We start from the raw sequence: 13,851 nt of genomic DNA on the forward strand, positions 1-13,851 counted from the left end.
ATTGGAAGTTTTCCCTTTGATGTTAATAAAACATCTCGGACATGCAATAAAATGTTTAAATCATGTATTTCCCCAACAGAATAAAACCTTTCCAAAAAAACCTTATAGCAGGGAACAATCATTGTGAATATATATTTTATCTGTAAAATTGTTTGCATTAATATAGAGCCCTTCCTCAGACTAGATTTGCAGTAAGAGTGTGCTAAGTTTTCCCATAAAATGAAGAACTACCTTATTCACATGTCAAATCTGACCTTTTATCTCAGTTTTTGCTGAATGAGAGTGAATTCTCTCTTATAAGAGTTAGCTCTCTGAGTACCCAAAGTTTACTCTATAAAATAGGGTGACACCCTATGCTGCCTACCTGGCATTTCTTCTATGGCAAGTGTATTAGGTAGAAGAATGTCTTCCAAACATTTATTCCCCACCAGAACCTCAGAATGTGACCTTTTAAAAATATATTTGTTTATTTGGCTGTGTCAGGTCTTAGTTGCATGCTCAGGATCTTAGTTTCAGTATGTGAGATCTTTTATTGCAGGCCAGAGTCTCTATAGTTGTGGTATGTGGGCTCCAGAGCATGTGGGCTCACTAGTAGAGGCTTATTTGCTCCAAGGCATGTGGAATCTTAGTTCCCTGACCAGGGATCGAACCCACATACCCTGCACTACTAGGTGGATTCTTAACCATTGGACCACCAGTCCTAGAATGTGACCTTTTTTTAGAAGTAGAGTCTTTGCAGATGTACTTAGTTAAAAGGAGGTCATACTGGGCTCCAAAATTGCTGCAGATGGTGACTGCAGCCATGAAATTAAAAGATGCTTATTCCTTGGAAGAAAAGCTATGACCAACCTAGACAGCATATTAAAAAGCAGAGACATTACTTTGCCAACAAAGGTCCATCTAGTCAAAGCTACGGTTTTTCCAGTGAATGTGAGAGTTGGACCAAAAAGAAAGCTGAGCACCGAAGAATTGATGCTTTTTAACTGTGGTGTTAGAGAAGATCTCTTGAGAGTCCCTTCGACTGCAAGGAGATCCAATCAATCCATCCTAAAGGAAATCAGTCCTGAATATTCATTGGAAGGACTGATGCTGAAGCTGAAACTCCAATACTTTGGCCACCTGATGCAAAGAACTGACTCATTTGTAAAGACCCTGATGCTGGGAAAGATTGAAGGCAGGAGGAGAAGGGGACGACCGAGGATGAGATGATTGGATGGCATCACTGACTCGATGGACATGAGTTTGAGTAAGCTCTGGGAGTTGGTGATAGACAGGGAGGTCTGGCGTGCTGCGATTCATGGGGTCGCAAAGAGTCGGACACGACTGAGCGACTGAGCTTAGCTGAAGTTTAATATAACTGCTATCCTCATAAGAAGAGGAGCATGTGGACAGAGAAAGTGGGAATAAAGGAAGGATGGAGGCAGAGACTGGAGTGATGCAGCCACAAGGCAAGGAATGCCTGAAGTTACCGGAAGTGGGAAAGAGACAGGGAAGGATCCTCCCCTAGAGGTATTGTGTGGGTGTGTGTGTGCGTGTGTGTGTGTGTGGTGGTGGCGGGGTGTTGTCCTGCCAACACTTGGATTTTGGACTGCTAGCTTCCAGAGCTGTGAGAGAATACATTTCCGTTGCTTTAAGCCACCCAGTTTGTGGGAATTTGTTATGGCAGTCCTGGGAGACTAAGGCAGCACGGTACATTGACTCGAACTGGTTCAGCAAGAACACGAGGGGAAGACATTTTCTTTTGCCTTGTTTGTTGCATTTGGTTTTGGCAGGATGCAGCAGACAATGCTGGTGCTCTACCCGGAGGCCCTCAGAGGACCCTGATCTGTATCTTTTGCCCCCTCTTCCCTTTTCAGTGTGCTTTTTAAATATACTTATTTATTTAGTTTTGGCTGTGCTGGGTCTTCACTGCTGCACCAGGTCTTTCTCTAGTTGCCATGAGTGAGGGCTACTCTCTAGTTGTGGTGTGCAGGCTTCTAGAGCATGGGCTTCAGTAGTTGCAGCTCATGGGCTTAGTTGCTCAGTGGCACGTGGATCTTCCCCGACCAGGGATCGAACCTGAGTCCCCTGTATTGGCAGGCAGATTCTTAACCACTGGCCACCAGGGAAGTCCCCATCAGTGTGCTTTTAATACCTAACACTCAGCTCTTCTTTAGGATGGCCCTCTGACTCCCCAGCTGCTCTTCCTGCTAAAGTGGGAAGCTGCTGTATGGGCACAAGGAGCTCAGCCTGATGCTCTGTGACAACCTAGAGGGGTGGGATGGGGTGGGGGGTGAGGTTCAGGAGGGAGGGGAACATATGTGTACTTGTGGCTGATTCACATTGTTGTATGGCAGAAGCCAGCCCATACTGTAAAGCAATTATCTTCCAATTATCAAAAAAAAAAAAAAGAATTCAAAGATAAAATCTGAAGCTAGCAAAACACAAAGAAAAAAAAGTGCCAGAGGATTCACCACCCACCTCTCCATGCTGCCCTTGACCAATGACTGGTTCCAAGGATAAAAGCCCATCCTCCCTGTCTCAGGTTGGGGCAACACTCCAGAGCTCACTTGTTTGATCAGCCTGAAGCACTGTGCCTGACATGACATTTGGGTGACCAGATCACTCTAGTTTGCCTGTGGCCTTCCTGGTTTTAGCACTGATAGTCCCATGTCCAAAGAAATCCCTTAGTCAATCTTAAACTCAAGAAGCAGAAACAGAGAGTGAGTTTTAGGCCTCACACACTCACCTCTGAATGTGTTAGGTTATCAGAGTGAACTATGGCAGTGACCACTGAGAGCAAACACATGCTCAGCCAGAAACACACTGGTGCACAATATTATAAATCATCGTCCCTTAACGGAAAGGTCAATTCTGTCCTTTGTTTCTGCAATGTCTTCTATTTAGGGGCATTTTCCTTCCAAAAGACTCCTGATCAGAAATCATAACTAATAGAAACGTAACAAAGAAAAGAACTTAGTAGAGATGGGTTATGTAAAAGGTTCTGTGGGGATAGCTCAGAACTGATTTGTGTATGGGTCACTTGTAGGATTAGTTTTTATCCTCTAAAAGGCCTACTCATTCTGTATGAGGCTAGGAGTATCTTTTTAAAAATTTTTTTGAAGTTTAGTTGATTTACAGTGTGTTAATTTCTGCTGCACAGCAAGAAGACTCCATTATATATAAAAAGAACATACATACATATACGTAAATATATAATATACATACTCTTTTCCATTCTGGTTTATCACAGGGTAGCGAATATATTTCCTTGTGCTGTACAGTAGGACCTTATTGTGTAGCCATCCTATATATACTAGTTTGCATCTATTAATCCTATACTCGAAGCTGGGAGTTTTGTAACATAGGGCTTCTCCTAGGAGGATCTGCACTTTTTAATTTTAGTGTATTTATTTATGGACTTATGTAATCATGTACGTAAAACATTTACATGTTAAGAAATTTAAACCATATAAAAGGATATATTGCAGAAATAAAGTCTCCCTCCTACCTCTAACCTTGAACCTCCCAGCTTCACTTCTCACAGACAACAATTATTACTAGTTTCTTGTATATCAAAAGGGTTACTTTGGACCTATAAAAGAAGGCCTGTTCCCGTTCCCATACGTCCTGTGAGAGATTAACAGCAGGATGGGAAGTAGGGTAGGTCAGCTTCACAGCCAGGATTCAGATTTAAAAGGCTGAAGGACCCTTGGATTTGAGTTTTGAAGCACTAAGCTGATGCAGACGCCATCACTGTGTCCTTCACATTTGATTGAATTTGTTTTCACCAAACTGTAATATTTGAACAATGACAGCATCTTCCCCATGCCTTGAGATTTCTAGCCTGTCTGGATTTCATTATATTCTTTAGCCTTTGTGGTAGCAATACACAAGAAAGCCAGTTATCATAATGGCTGGTTTCAGGGCATTCAAAGGGATAATTCAGACATGCTTTTAACACAGAAACTCACAAGATGAAAGGCATCAGCCAAGATTATCTCTTTTTGTAGAGATGGGAAATTGGACACTCAAGAGGCTGGATAGCTATAATAGTAGGGATAGCAACATAACCTAAATTTTGTGGCCTCAACTGTGCTCTCCTTGAATGGAAGAGAGGTCTGTTTTTCACTAGGTGATTGTATCTGGGAATGATTTCCAACGGGTGCTAGTTTCAAGGCAGAAAGTTTCCCTACCTTTGGGGTAGCCACCTGAAGGTGCATCCCGAATTTAGCCGCACTCATCATGATGGAATGCAGGATGTTATTCCCATCCCCAATCCAGCTGAGGGTAAGGCCTTTCAGAGAGCCGTAGTGTTCCTGAAAGGCAAGGGATGGAGGAAATTACATCCAGGAGGAAATCCACTTCTGTGAAACAATTATTAGAGTTACTATAAAAGAAACAGTCCACATCTTTGTTGGAATGAAGAAACTACTTTTTTTTTGCATTATACAGAGCAATTTGATAACATGAAGGTACAATCACCAAAAAGAAGTCCTAATAACCAAAAAAATATCCTAATATCTAAGCCAGGATATCATATGAACTTATGAAGATTCATATGTTCCTATATCGCAAATCTGAATCTTTGTGGCATTTGTTCTTTCATTCAACAAATTGAGAACCATCCATGTCCAGACACTGTCCTTGGCCCTGGAGATATAACAATGAACAAAGGAGACAAAAATCTCTGCTTTTATGAAGCTTATACTTGTTAGAATAAGAAAGGGGAAATAGAATGCACCTAGAACAATATAGCATGGGTATTGAGAATGGTCCTGTTTATATAGCTGAAAAACCATTAATATACTTGATTTCTTATGGATATTGACATGGACAGTTAAAGTATGAACATATGCTTGGAAATCATAAATACAAACACCAGGATAAAATGTCTTTGAGGGGTTGGAGGAAATGGGATCAAAGATAGTTACACAGCGGACTTCAAATCTACCTGTAATATTTTTTGGCCACACAGCATGGGATTGCAGGATCTTAGTTCCCTGACCAGGGATTGAACCTGCACCCCCTGCAGTGGAACCCTGAAGTCTTAACTACCAGACGACCAGGGAAGTCCCTGTAATATTTTACTTAAAAACAAAAAAGTCTAAAGTAAGATTTGCCAAAACTGCATAATGGGCACATGGGTGTTTTACTTTTCTTGAAGTGTCTGTAGGTTTCATATATTGTATACATTTATATATTTACAAATGTAAAGAGATTTAAATGTAAGTGTGAAGATTTTAAGATTTTTAAAAGAGAAAGGCTAACTAATTTGGAGGTCACAAATTAGTTAAGTGGCTAAGCTAGGATGTAAATCCAGGTCCATCTGATTTAAATGCCATGCTCTTAACAAGTTGCTATTTATTCATTCAACTCCTATTTTGAGCATGTCTGTTATGAAGGCATTGCACCAGGTCCTGCAGGGGACAATATGATGAACAGAACATTTCACTGTCCCTCATGAGTATATAAACTAGTAATGATGAAACCCCAGCGAGAAGCATTAAATTATCTGGCATATATGTAAAGCCATACATACAAACAGCTGCTTGGTGTCTAACATAGTATATCCTCTCTGCATTCATCTTATCTTCATCATCAAAGAGTTTCATTTTGAGTTTAACCTCACATTTACATGTGTGTGGCATATTCAAATGAGGAGCAAGGTGGACCTGTCCAGTTTGCCCTGTCTCCCAGAATAGTTCATAGATGCAGAAACCATGGTTGTTAGGATTCCCAGTGGCAAGACTATGTAGATTGGCTGTGGCCAATCCAACAGAATGAATCTTTCAAAGTTATTCAGGTTCATAATTTGAAGGGATGTGGCTAAATCTGCATGTCCATTCTATGAATTCTACATGCTCTTAACTCCAGTCTTAAGCAGTTTATTAAAATAATAGCAAATGGCCTTCTTCTCAGAAAGTGATCTAGTAATTGGCCATTTTGAATATTCAAAGCACTCTCCATCAGCCTTCACTCCCAAATCATAGAACCTGACGTATTATGCATGACATAAAGATGTTTTCATTTTCTGTGCTCCAGCACTCCCTGTTCATCCACTGTGTTAAATAAATATGGCACCCAAAAAGCAAAGGTTTGAGAACTGAAGTGTCTTCTAGTCTGTTTTCAATAATGCCCTATCTTCCTTGAATATCAAGTTGTACACATATGCTATGCTTCTCTGCCAAGATGTTATTTGAAAACAAAACACCAGTACCACAATTTAAATGCTTCCATTTAGAGCTACTTAGGAATTATTTATTGATTTTGCTCTTGTGTGAGGCAAAGAAGTAACCCAACCTGGAGCGTGAGGTAATCAGCCAGAATCTGGATAGGGTGGTACAAATCCGACAGCCCATTGACAATTGGGATGGATGCTTCTTTAGCCAGGATGTCCAGATCTGATTGTTTGTACACTCGTGCCAGCACGGCATCTGTCATGCTAGACAACACACTGTGGCAAATGAAGAAAAGATTATCCAAGTTGATTAGGCTTAATAATTCCTTCTTAATTTAGGATCTTATAAGAGTCATAAGAAATGCTAATACATGAAATTTTTACTGTTACAACTACCTATCAACATGACAGGTTTAAAAGCTAATGATAAATATGTAGTCATTACAGAAGCCAGATGTTGTTCCCCTGATGTCTTAGCCTTGATTTTAGTATTTTTTGCAGTGCTAAGAAGCCAACTGTGGGCCTATCAATTGTAATGATGAACTATAATTGATATATGGCAATTGGTAAAGTTGAAAGGGACAAGACCAAAGACAAGATATATAGAGAAAAATTAGTAAACTGGATTGTGGCATTTGGGAGGGGGGACATCACCCCTCAAGTATGCAGTTTCACTACAAAATAGAAAGTAGCAGTGTGGCAACCATGAAGGTACACACACAGATTGTTTTTCAAGAGAGAACCTTCTGGAAGGAGTGCCATTAGCTGACAGCCCCCAGCTGTTGCACCTTTGGGATCTGCCACAGCATTTCTGTCAAGGCCACAACCTCCCTAGCCTGTTCCCACCAAGGGCCAAGCACAGTGGGGTCCCCAGAGCTGGGCCATTCTGCCTGACATTGGACGTCTGTCTCTGGTGGGCAGTGAAGATGGATATAACTATTCAAATTTTATAGCTGAAGGACCTGAACTACAAAGAAGTTTAGTAACTTGCCCCAGCTCACACAACTAATTACGTTGGAAGAACTCATCTTCAAACCAAAGTCAGTTTAATTTCAAAAGTCCATGATCTTACCATTATAATACATTGCCTCATATCTGCAGATGATAAAAACCTGGAATGAGAATCTGGGATCCAGAGTTTAAGTTCTCTCCATGTGTTAGAGTGATGGCAGTCCCTCAGCTAAAGTTTTAGCCTTACAAAAATAACAGGAATGGCTTTTTGTTTAAAATCTTGCTTTTTTCATTATTATGTCTTATTTCTTATTAAACGGAAACCCCACAGCAGAGGCTTCTAGTCATTTCAGTTTTAAGGAACTCTTTATAATGGCAAAAAAGGGAAAACCTCTCATGATACTAGTTTTATTAAATACAGAGTCATTATTATAGGGTATCCTTATACCTTATAAGTTAGTTATTATAAGTTAGTCTTATAATAAGTTATTATTATAAGTGAGACTTTGTAATTTTGACTCTCTAACTTACTAGATGTGTGACCTCGGACATGTTATTTAATTTCTCTATAACTTGGTTTCTGCATCTGTAAGACATGGAACAACAAACTGGTTCCAAATAGGAAAAGGAGTATGTCAAGGTTGTATATTGTCACCTTACTTATTTAACTTATATGCAGAGTACATCATGAGAAATGCTGGGCTGGAAGAAGTACAAGCTGGAATCAAGATTGCCGGAAGAAATATCAATTACCTCAGATATGCAGATGACACCACCCTTATGGCAGAAAGTGAAGAGGAACTAAAAAGCCTCTTGATGAAAGTGAAAGAGGAGAGTGAAAACGTTGGCTTAAAGCTCAACATTCAGAACACAAAGATCATGGCATCTGGTCCCATCACTTCATGGGAAATAGATGGGGAAACAGTGGAAATAGTGGCTGACTTTATTTTTTTGGGCTCCAAAATCACTGCAGATGGTGATTGCAGCCATGAAATTAAAAGACGCTTACTCCTTGGAAGGAATGTTATGGCTAACCTAGATAGCATATTGAAAAGCAGAGACATTACTTTGCCAACAAAGGTCCGTCTAGTCAAGGCTATGGTTTTTCCAGTGGTCATGTATGGATGAGAGAGTTGGACTATAAAGAAAGCTGAGTGCCAAAGAACTGATGCTTTTGAACTGTGGTGTTGGAGAAGACTCTTGAGAGTCCATTGGCCTGCAAGGAGATCCAAGCAGTCCATTCTAAAGGAGATCAGCCCTGGGTGTTCTTTGGAAGGAATGATGCTAAAGCTGAAACTCCAGTACTTTGGCCACCTCATGAGAAGAGTTGACTCATTGGAAAAGACCCTGATGCTGGGAGGGACTGAGGGCAGGAGGAGAAGGGGACAACAGAGGATGAGATGGCTGGATGGCATCACCGACTCAATGGATGTAAGTCTGAGTGAACTCCGGGAGTTGGTGATGGACAGGGAGGCCTGGCGTGCTGCGATTCATGCGGTCGCAAAGAGTCGGACACAATTGAGTGACTGAACTGAACTGAACTGAACGGTATCTATCTCATTGTGTTGTTGTGAGGATTATATGAGATAGCCTACATAAGAGGCATAGTATGATGCCTTGTTCATGATGAAAGATCAAAAAGTAGTTGGTGATATTACCATGTCAAAAGAAACTGTATAAAAACTAAAGCTAGTATGCATTTAGTAAGTATTTTATGGATTTGTATTTAAATCATCGTATATTTGGAAAATTAATCCTTTTTATATGTCTGAGCAACAGACTGGTTCCAAATCGGGAAAGGAGTATGTCAAGGCTGTATATTGTCACCCTGGTTATTTAACTTATATGCAGAGTAAGTTCAGTTCAGTTCAGTCGTTCAGTCGTGTCCAACTCTTTGCGACCCCATGAATCACAGCACACCAGGCCTCCCTGTCCATCACCAACTCCCGGAGTTCACTCAGACTTACGTCCATTGAGTCAGTGATGCCACCCAGCCATCTCATCCTCTGTTGTCCCCTTCTCCTCCTGCCCCCAATCCCTCCCAGCATCAGGGTCTTTTCCAATGAGTCAACTCTTCTCATGAGGTGGCCAAAGTACTGGAGTTTCAGCTTTAGCATCATTCCCTCCAAAGAAATCCCAGGGCTGATCTCCTTCAGAATAGACTGGTTGGATCTCCTTGCAGTCCAAGGGACTCTCAAGAGTCTTCTCCAACACCACAATTCAAAAGCATCAGTTCTTTGGCACTCAGCTTTCTTCATAGTCCAACTCTCACATCCATACATGACCACTGGAAAAACCATAGCCTTGACTAGACGGACCTTTGTTGGCAAAGTAATGTCTCTGCTTTTCAATATGCTATCTAGGTCATAACTTTTCTTCCAAGGAGTAAGCGTCTTTTAATTTCATGGCTGCAGTCACCATCTGCAGTGATTATGGAGCCATTTTTGATAAAGTCTGATACTGTTTCCACTGTTTCCTCATCTATTTCCCATGAAGAGATGGGACCAGATGCCATGATCTTCATTATCTGAATCACACAAAATGCAGGGCTGGATGAAGCACAAGCTGGAATCAAGATTGTTGGGAGAAATATCAATAACCTCACATATGCAGATGACACCACCCTTATGGCAGAAGTGAAGAAGTAAAGAGTCTCTTGATGAAAGTGAAAAAGGAGCATGAAAAAGCTGGCTTAAAACTCAACATTCAAAAAACTATCATCATAGCATCCAGTCCTATCACTTCATGGCAAATATATGGGGAAACAATGGAAACAGTGACAGACTTTCTTTTCTTAGGCTTCAAAATCACTGCAGATGGTGATTGCAGCCATGAAATTAAAAGACACTTGATCCTTGGAAGAAAAGTTATAACTAATCTAGACAGCATATTAAAAAGCGGAGATATTACTTTGCCAACAAAGGTCTTTCTAGTCAAAGCTATGGTTTTTCTAGTAGTCATGTATGGATGTGAGAGTTGGACTATAAAGAAAGCTGAGCGCCGAAGAATTGATGCTTTTGACTGTGGTGTTGGAGAAGACTCTTGAGAGTCCCTTGGACTGCAAGGAGATCCAACCAGCCCATCCTAAAGGAAATCAGTCCTGAATATTCATTGGAAGGACTGATGCTGGAGCTGAAATTTCAATACTTTGGCCATCTGGTGTGAAGAATTGACTCATTTGAAAAGACCCTGATGCTGGAAAAGATTGAAGGTGGGAGGAGAAGGGGATGACAGAGGATGAGATAGCTGGATGGCATCACCAACTCAATGGACATGAATTTGTGTAAGCTCCAGGATTTGGTGATGGACAGGGAGGCCTGGTGTGCTGCAGTCCGTGGGGTCACAAAGAGTTAGACACAACTGAACGATTGAACTGAACTGATATGGACTGAACTCAGTCCATAGAAAACTGTTGGTGCTTATAAAATTCAAGCATCACTTAAAAAATTCCGTTCTCCAAGAGATCAGACAGTCAAAGATTGAAAATCATATTCCAGCAACAATATTTTCTAGACTTGGATTTATTTTTTCAGCTGAGATGTGTGGCATGCGGAATCCTAGTTCCATGATCAGAGATGGAACCCATGACCCCTGCAGCGGAAGTGCAGAGTCCTAACCACTGTAAGTCCTTGGACTCATTTTTTTTTTCATATTTTCCTAATTTCTCATACCCATAGCTTCCAGATTTTCAGATTTCATGGAAGCAAAATTTCTAAAACCATATGGCAATGAACATAAGATTTCTAACTTTTTGTTTAGAAAACTAAGGACATGAGAAACAAACAAATAAACATATAAAATATGTTAATATCTTCATTTAGTAGAAGAAGACATTTTAACAACAAAAAATGTGTGAATGACTTAATTTCAAAAATATCCTTGAAAAAAAAATATCCTTGAGCTTGAATTAATTTAGCTTTATGAAATTGACTCTGTTGTCTTTATTTTCTTATTTTAAAACTTCTGATGAAAAATTCGTATGGCAGGGCATCAGGGGAGGGGGGTCAAGACTTGGAAACCAGTGCTCTGAGCTGTCTAAGCACATTGTTTATTGCAGTTTGAAAGAGGTGACTAAAAGAGCCACTTTAGAGTTTCTCCTGCGAAACAGGTGATATTTGATGGTTGACTAAGGTCAGGATCTTCCATTTTTGCTGCATATGAAATTCACCTAGAGAATTTCTTATACTCTTGAGGCCCAGGCCATAATCTCTATCAATTTCATCAGAAAAATATAATCTCTAGAGGTGCAACCTATTGATCAGCACTTTTTAAGACTTTCCAGGAAATTCCAGTGTGCAGCCAAGGTTAAGAACCAAAGCTGGAACCTCACTGCTCACATCAACAGTATCAGCATCTAACCTGGGGCTTATTAGAACTGCAGAATCACAGGCCCCACCCTGAATCAAAATCTGTATTTTAACATGGTTTCCAGGTGATTCATTTGCACATTAAAGTTCGAGACTCCTTATAAAGAGGAAATTGATGCCACCATATTTTCAAAAGTACCATTCATTCTTTTCTTTGAAACCTAACCAGCCTCTCCCCACTCCACAGAAATCAAGAGATCAAGGGATGGCAGCCCACAATGACAGAGGACTATGTCCACAATCTCATTGGCAGAGAATGCTTTCTAGTTCAGTTGAAAGAAAAAAGCACCTCAAATCCTGAAAAATGAATCATTTACTCTCTTCCATTAAAGCCACCATCTTTAGAGTAACCACCTAGCTTGATCAGTCTCATGCCCTGAGGAAATGGTTCCCAAACTTGGGTGTATATTAGAACTAAGTGAATAATAGACCACAGAGGTCCAAGCTCCTGAAATAGAGTAGGCTGGGTCTTTGTACTTTTACCAAGTTCCCCAAGTAACTCAGATAACCCTCCAAAGTTTTTGAACCATAGTCCTAAGACATAGGCTATTATATTAAAAGAATTTTAGATCTTCTCCCCTGTTTTCAAGATCACAGTACAAATTTCCTTCACAGTACAGGAATACTGACATTTCATACTACATAATACAGGTTTTAAACTCTATGTTGGGAAAGTTATTTAGATGGTGGTAGATATCCCAATAAGGTATATAATTATAAACAATGATCAATTTCCTTTTTCAGAAGAATTGGTTAATTTTATGATAGTTAAAATCCTATCAGAGAGCAGTAGAGGGGTGTTTGACCCCAAAGGACATCTTTAAATATGCATCACTTCCCTCAGTGTGTAGAGATGGGGTTAAAAAAAAATCTGGATTAGCAGATTGCAGTTGACTTTCTGGAATCTCCCAGTCAGAAAAACTGATCTGACTTCTGTTGTAGCCTCTCAGATAGTTTTAGGGAACTAGTACTGTAGGCTGCCAACCTCTTGGTTCATGAACTCTACAATGCCCTGTTTTGTAAATGTTATCTTAATCTCATAGTTGAGAAAACCAAGGCTTTTGAAAGCTTTGAAGTAATTACAGCAAGATTAGGAAAAATTGAAGAAAGGTGAGGCTGACCAAGGGAAACACTGGGAGAGCAACTGGAGAAGTCAACGCCCTATACACTTGAAATTTTCAAGAATATTGAAAAAGGGCAGTTATCGTTCCCTGCCTTGAACAATCCCAAGAGTTCAGGAAGCAAAGAAGCCAACAGGCAAGCAGGTATTTACTTGCCCTGTTTATAACTTGGACTTTGTATCCCTGGGACCTTTATGGTATAATCTCATAAAATAGTGACTGGTCTGCTTTTTGAGGTTGCCCAACACCTCCTAGAAGGGTTCTTGATCTTGGCTGAACACTAGTATCACCTATGAAGGTGTACAAATGCTGATGCCATAGTCAGCCCTTTGGAAGTTTAAACCAGAAGCTGTGGTGGGGGATTCATATCCATATTTGTGAAGCTCTCCAAGTTAGTCCAATCTACAGACAAGGCTGAGAACCATTGTCCTAGAAAACAGAGATAGTGAGGAGGTGGCAGCAGAGTGGGATACTCTGCTTCTGGGTGGAACAATGGATCAGTGTAGAGGAGGAAAGTCTTGGTAGTGGCTGAACTCTCAGACTTTAAGAAAAGTAAGGGATAACAACACAATATGTTATGCTGGAAAGAACAAGATCTCATACACATAAAAGAAGTACAGCTGACCCTTGAACAACGTGGGTTTGAACTGCAGAGGTCCACTTGTAAGTGCATCTTTTCAACAGTAAATACTAGAATATAGTCCATGGTTGGTTGAATCCATGGATGCTGAGGAACCACAGATACAGAGGGTAGACTGTAAGTTATATGTGGATTAACTCCTGTGTTGTTCAAGGGTCTGCTGTATTTTCCTTTCAGTTCAGTTGAAGAAGGAATTCCTAGGGCCTGGACTCCATCTTAGGCCTGTTCATGCTGATCATGCTCAGCCACCTTTCCAGTGGACTCTGACCTCTGTGTTTAGTGCCTATGAAAACAACACAAGGATAAGACTCCCTCCAGACAGGGGAACCTTGAAGATCGTATCTAGGTTACTCATTGCCTAAGAGAAAACATACACTAATCACCCCTTCCTCCAGACAGGCCATACATTTTTCTGTATCTCTCAGAGTGTAACCTCGGGTTTATTGATTATTGGCTGATTGTTTGACTGTTTGAGCACATGAGCACATAGCACGTGAATGATGGGGTTATTGGGATTGTATTTTCCTTGGTTTATGTAAGTCTCAAGGAATTTGGAGTGGTGGGTTCAGACACATACACATGGGGTATAAAAGATTTTCACAAATGCTGGTG

General features: G+C 40.5%; 1 protein-coding gene across 1 annotated transcript in view; it reads right to left on the bottom strand.

Annotated features, from left to right (window-relative positions):
• The window catches only part of OTC (ornithine transcarbamylase), a 73,106-nt gene that overhangs the window by 16,457 nt on the left and 42,798 nt on the right, over nt 1–13,851 (bottom strand). Inside the window, exons 5-6 of the mRNA XM_052663597.1 lie at nt 6,283–6,436; nt 4,176–4,298 (exon numbers count right to left, since the gene is read on the bottom strand). Of these exons, the coding sequence (XP_052519557.1) occupies nt 4,176–4,298; nt 6,283–6,436 (277 nt within the window). The remainder of the gene's footprint in view (nt 1–4,175; nt 4,299–6,282; nt 6,437–13,851) is intronic.

The sequence above is a fragment of the Budorcas taxicolor genome, chromosome X (assembly GCF_023091745.1).
Source record: "Budorcas taxicolor isolate Tak-1 chromosome X, Takin1.1, whole genome shotgun sequence".
NCBI classification, from domain to species: Eukaryota; Metazoa; Chordata; class Mammalia; order Artiodactyla; family Bovidae; genus Budorcas; species Budorcas taxicolor.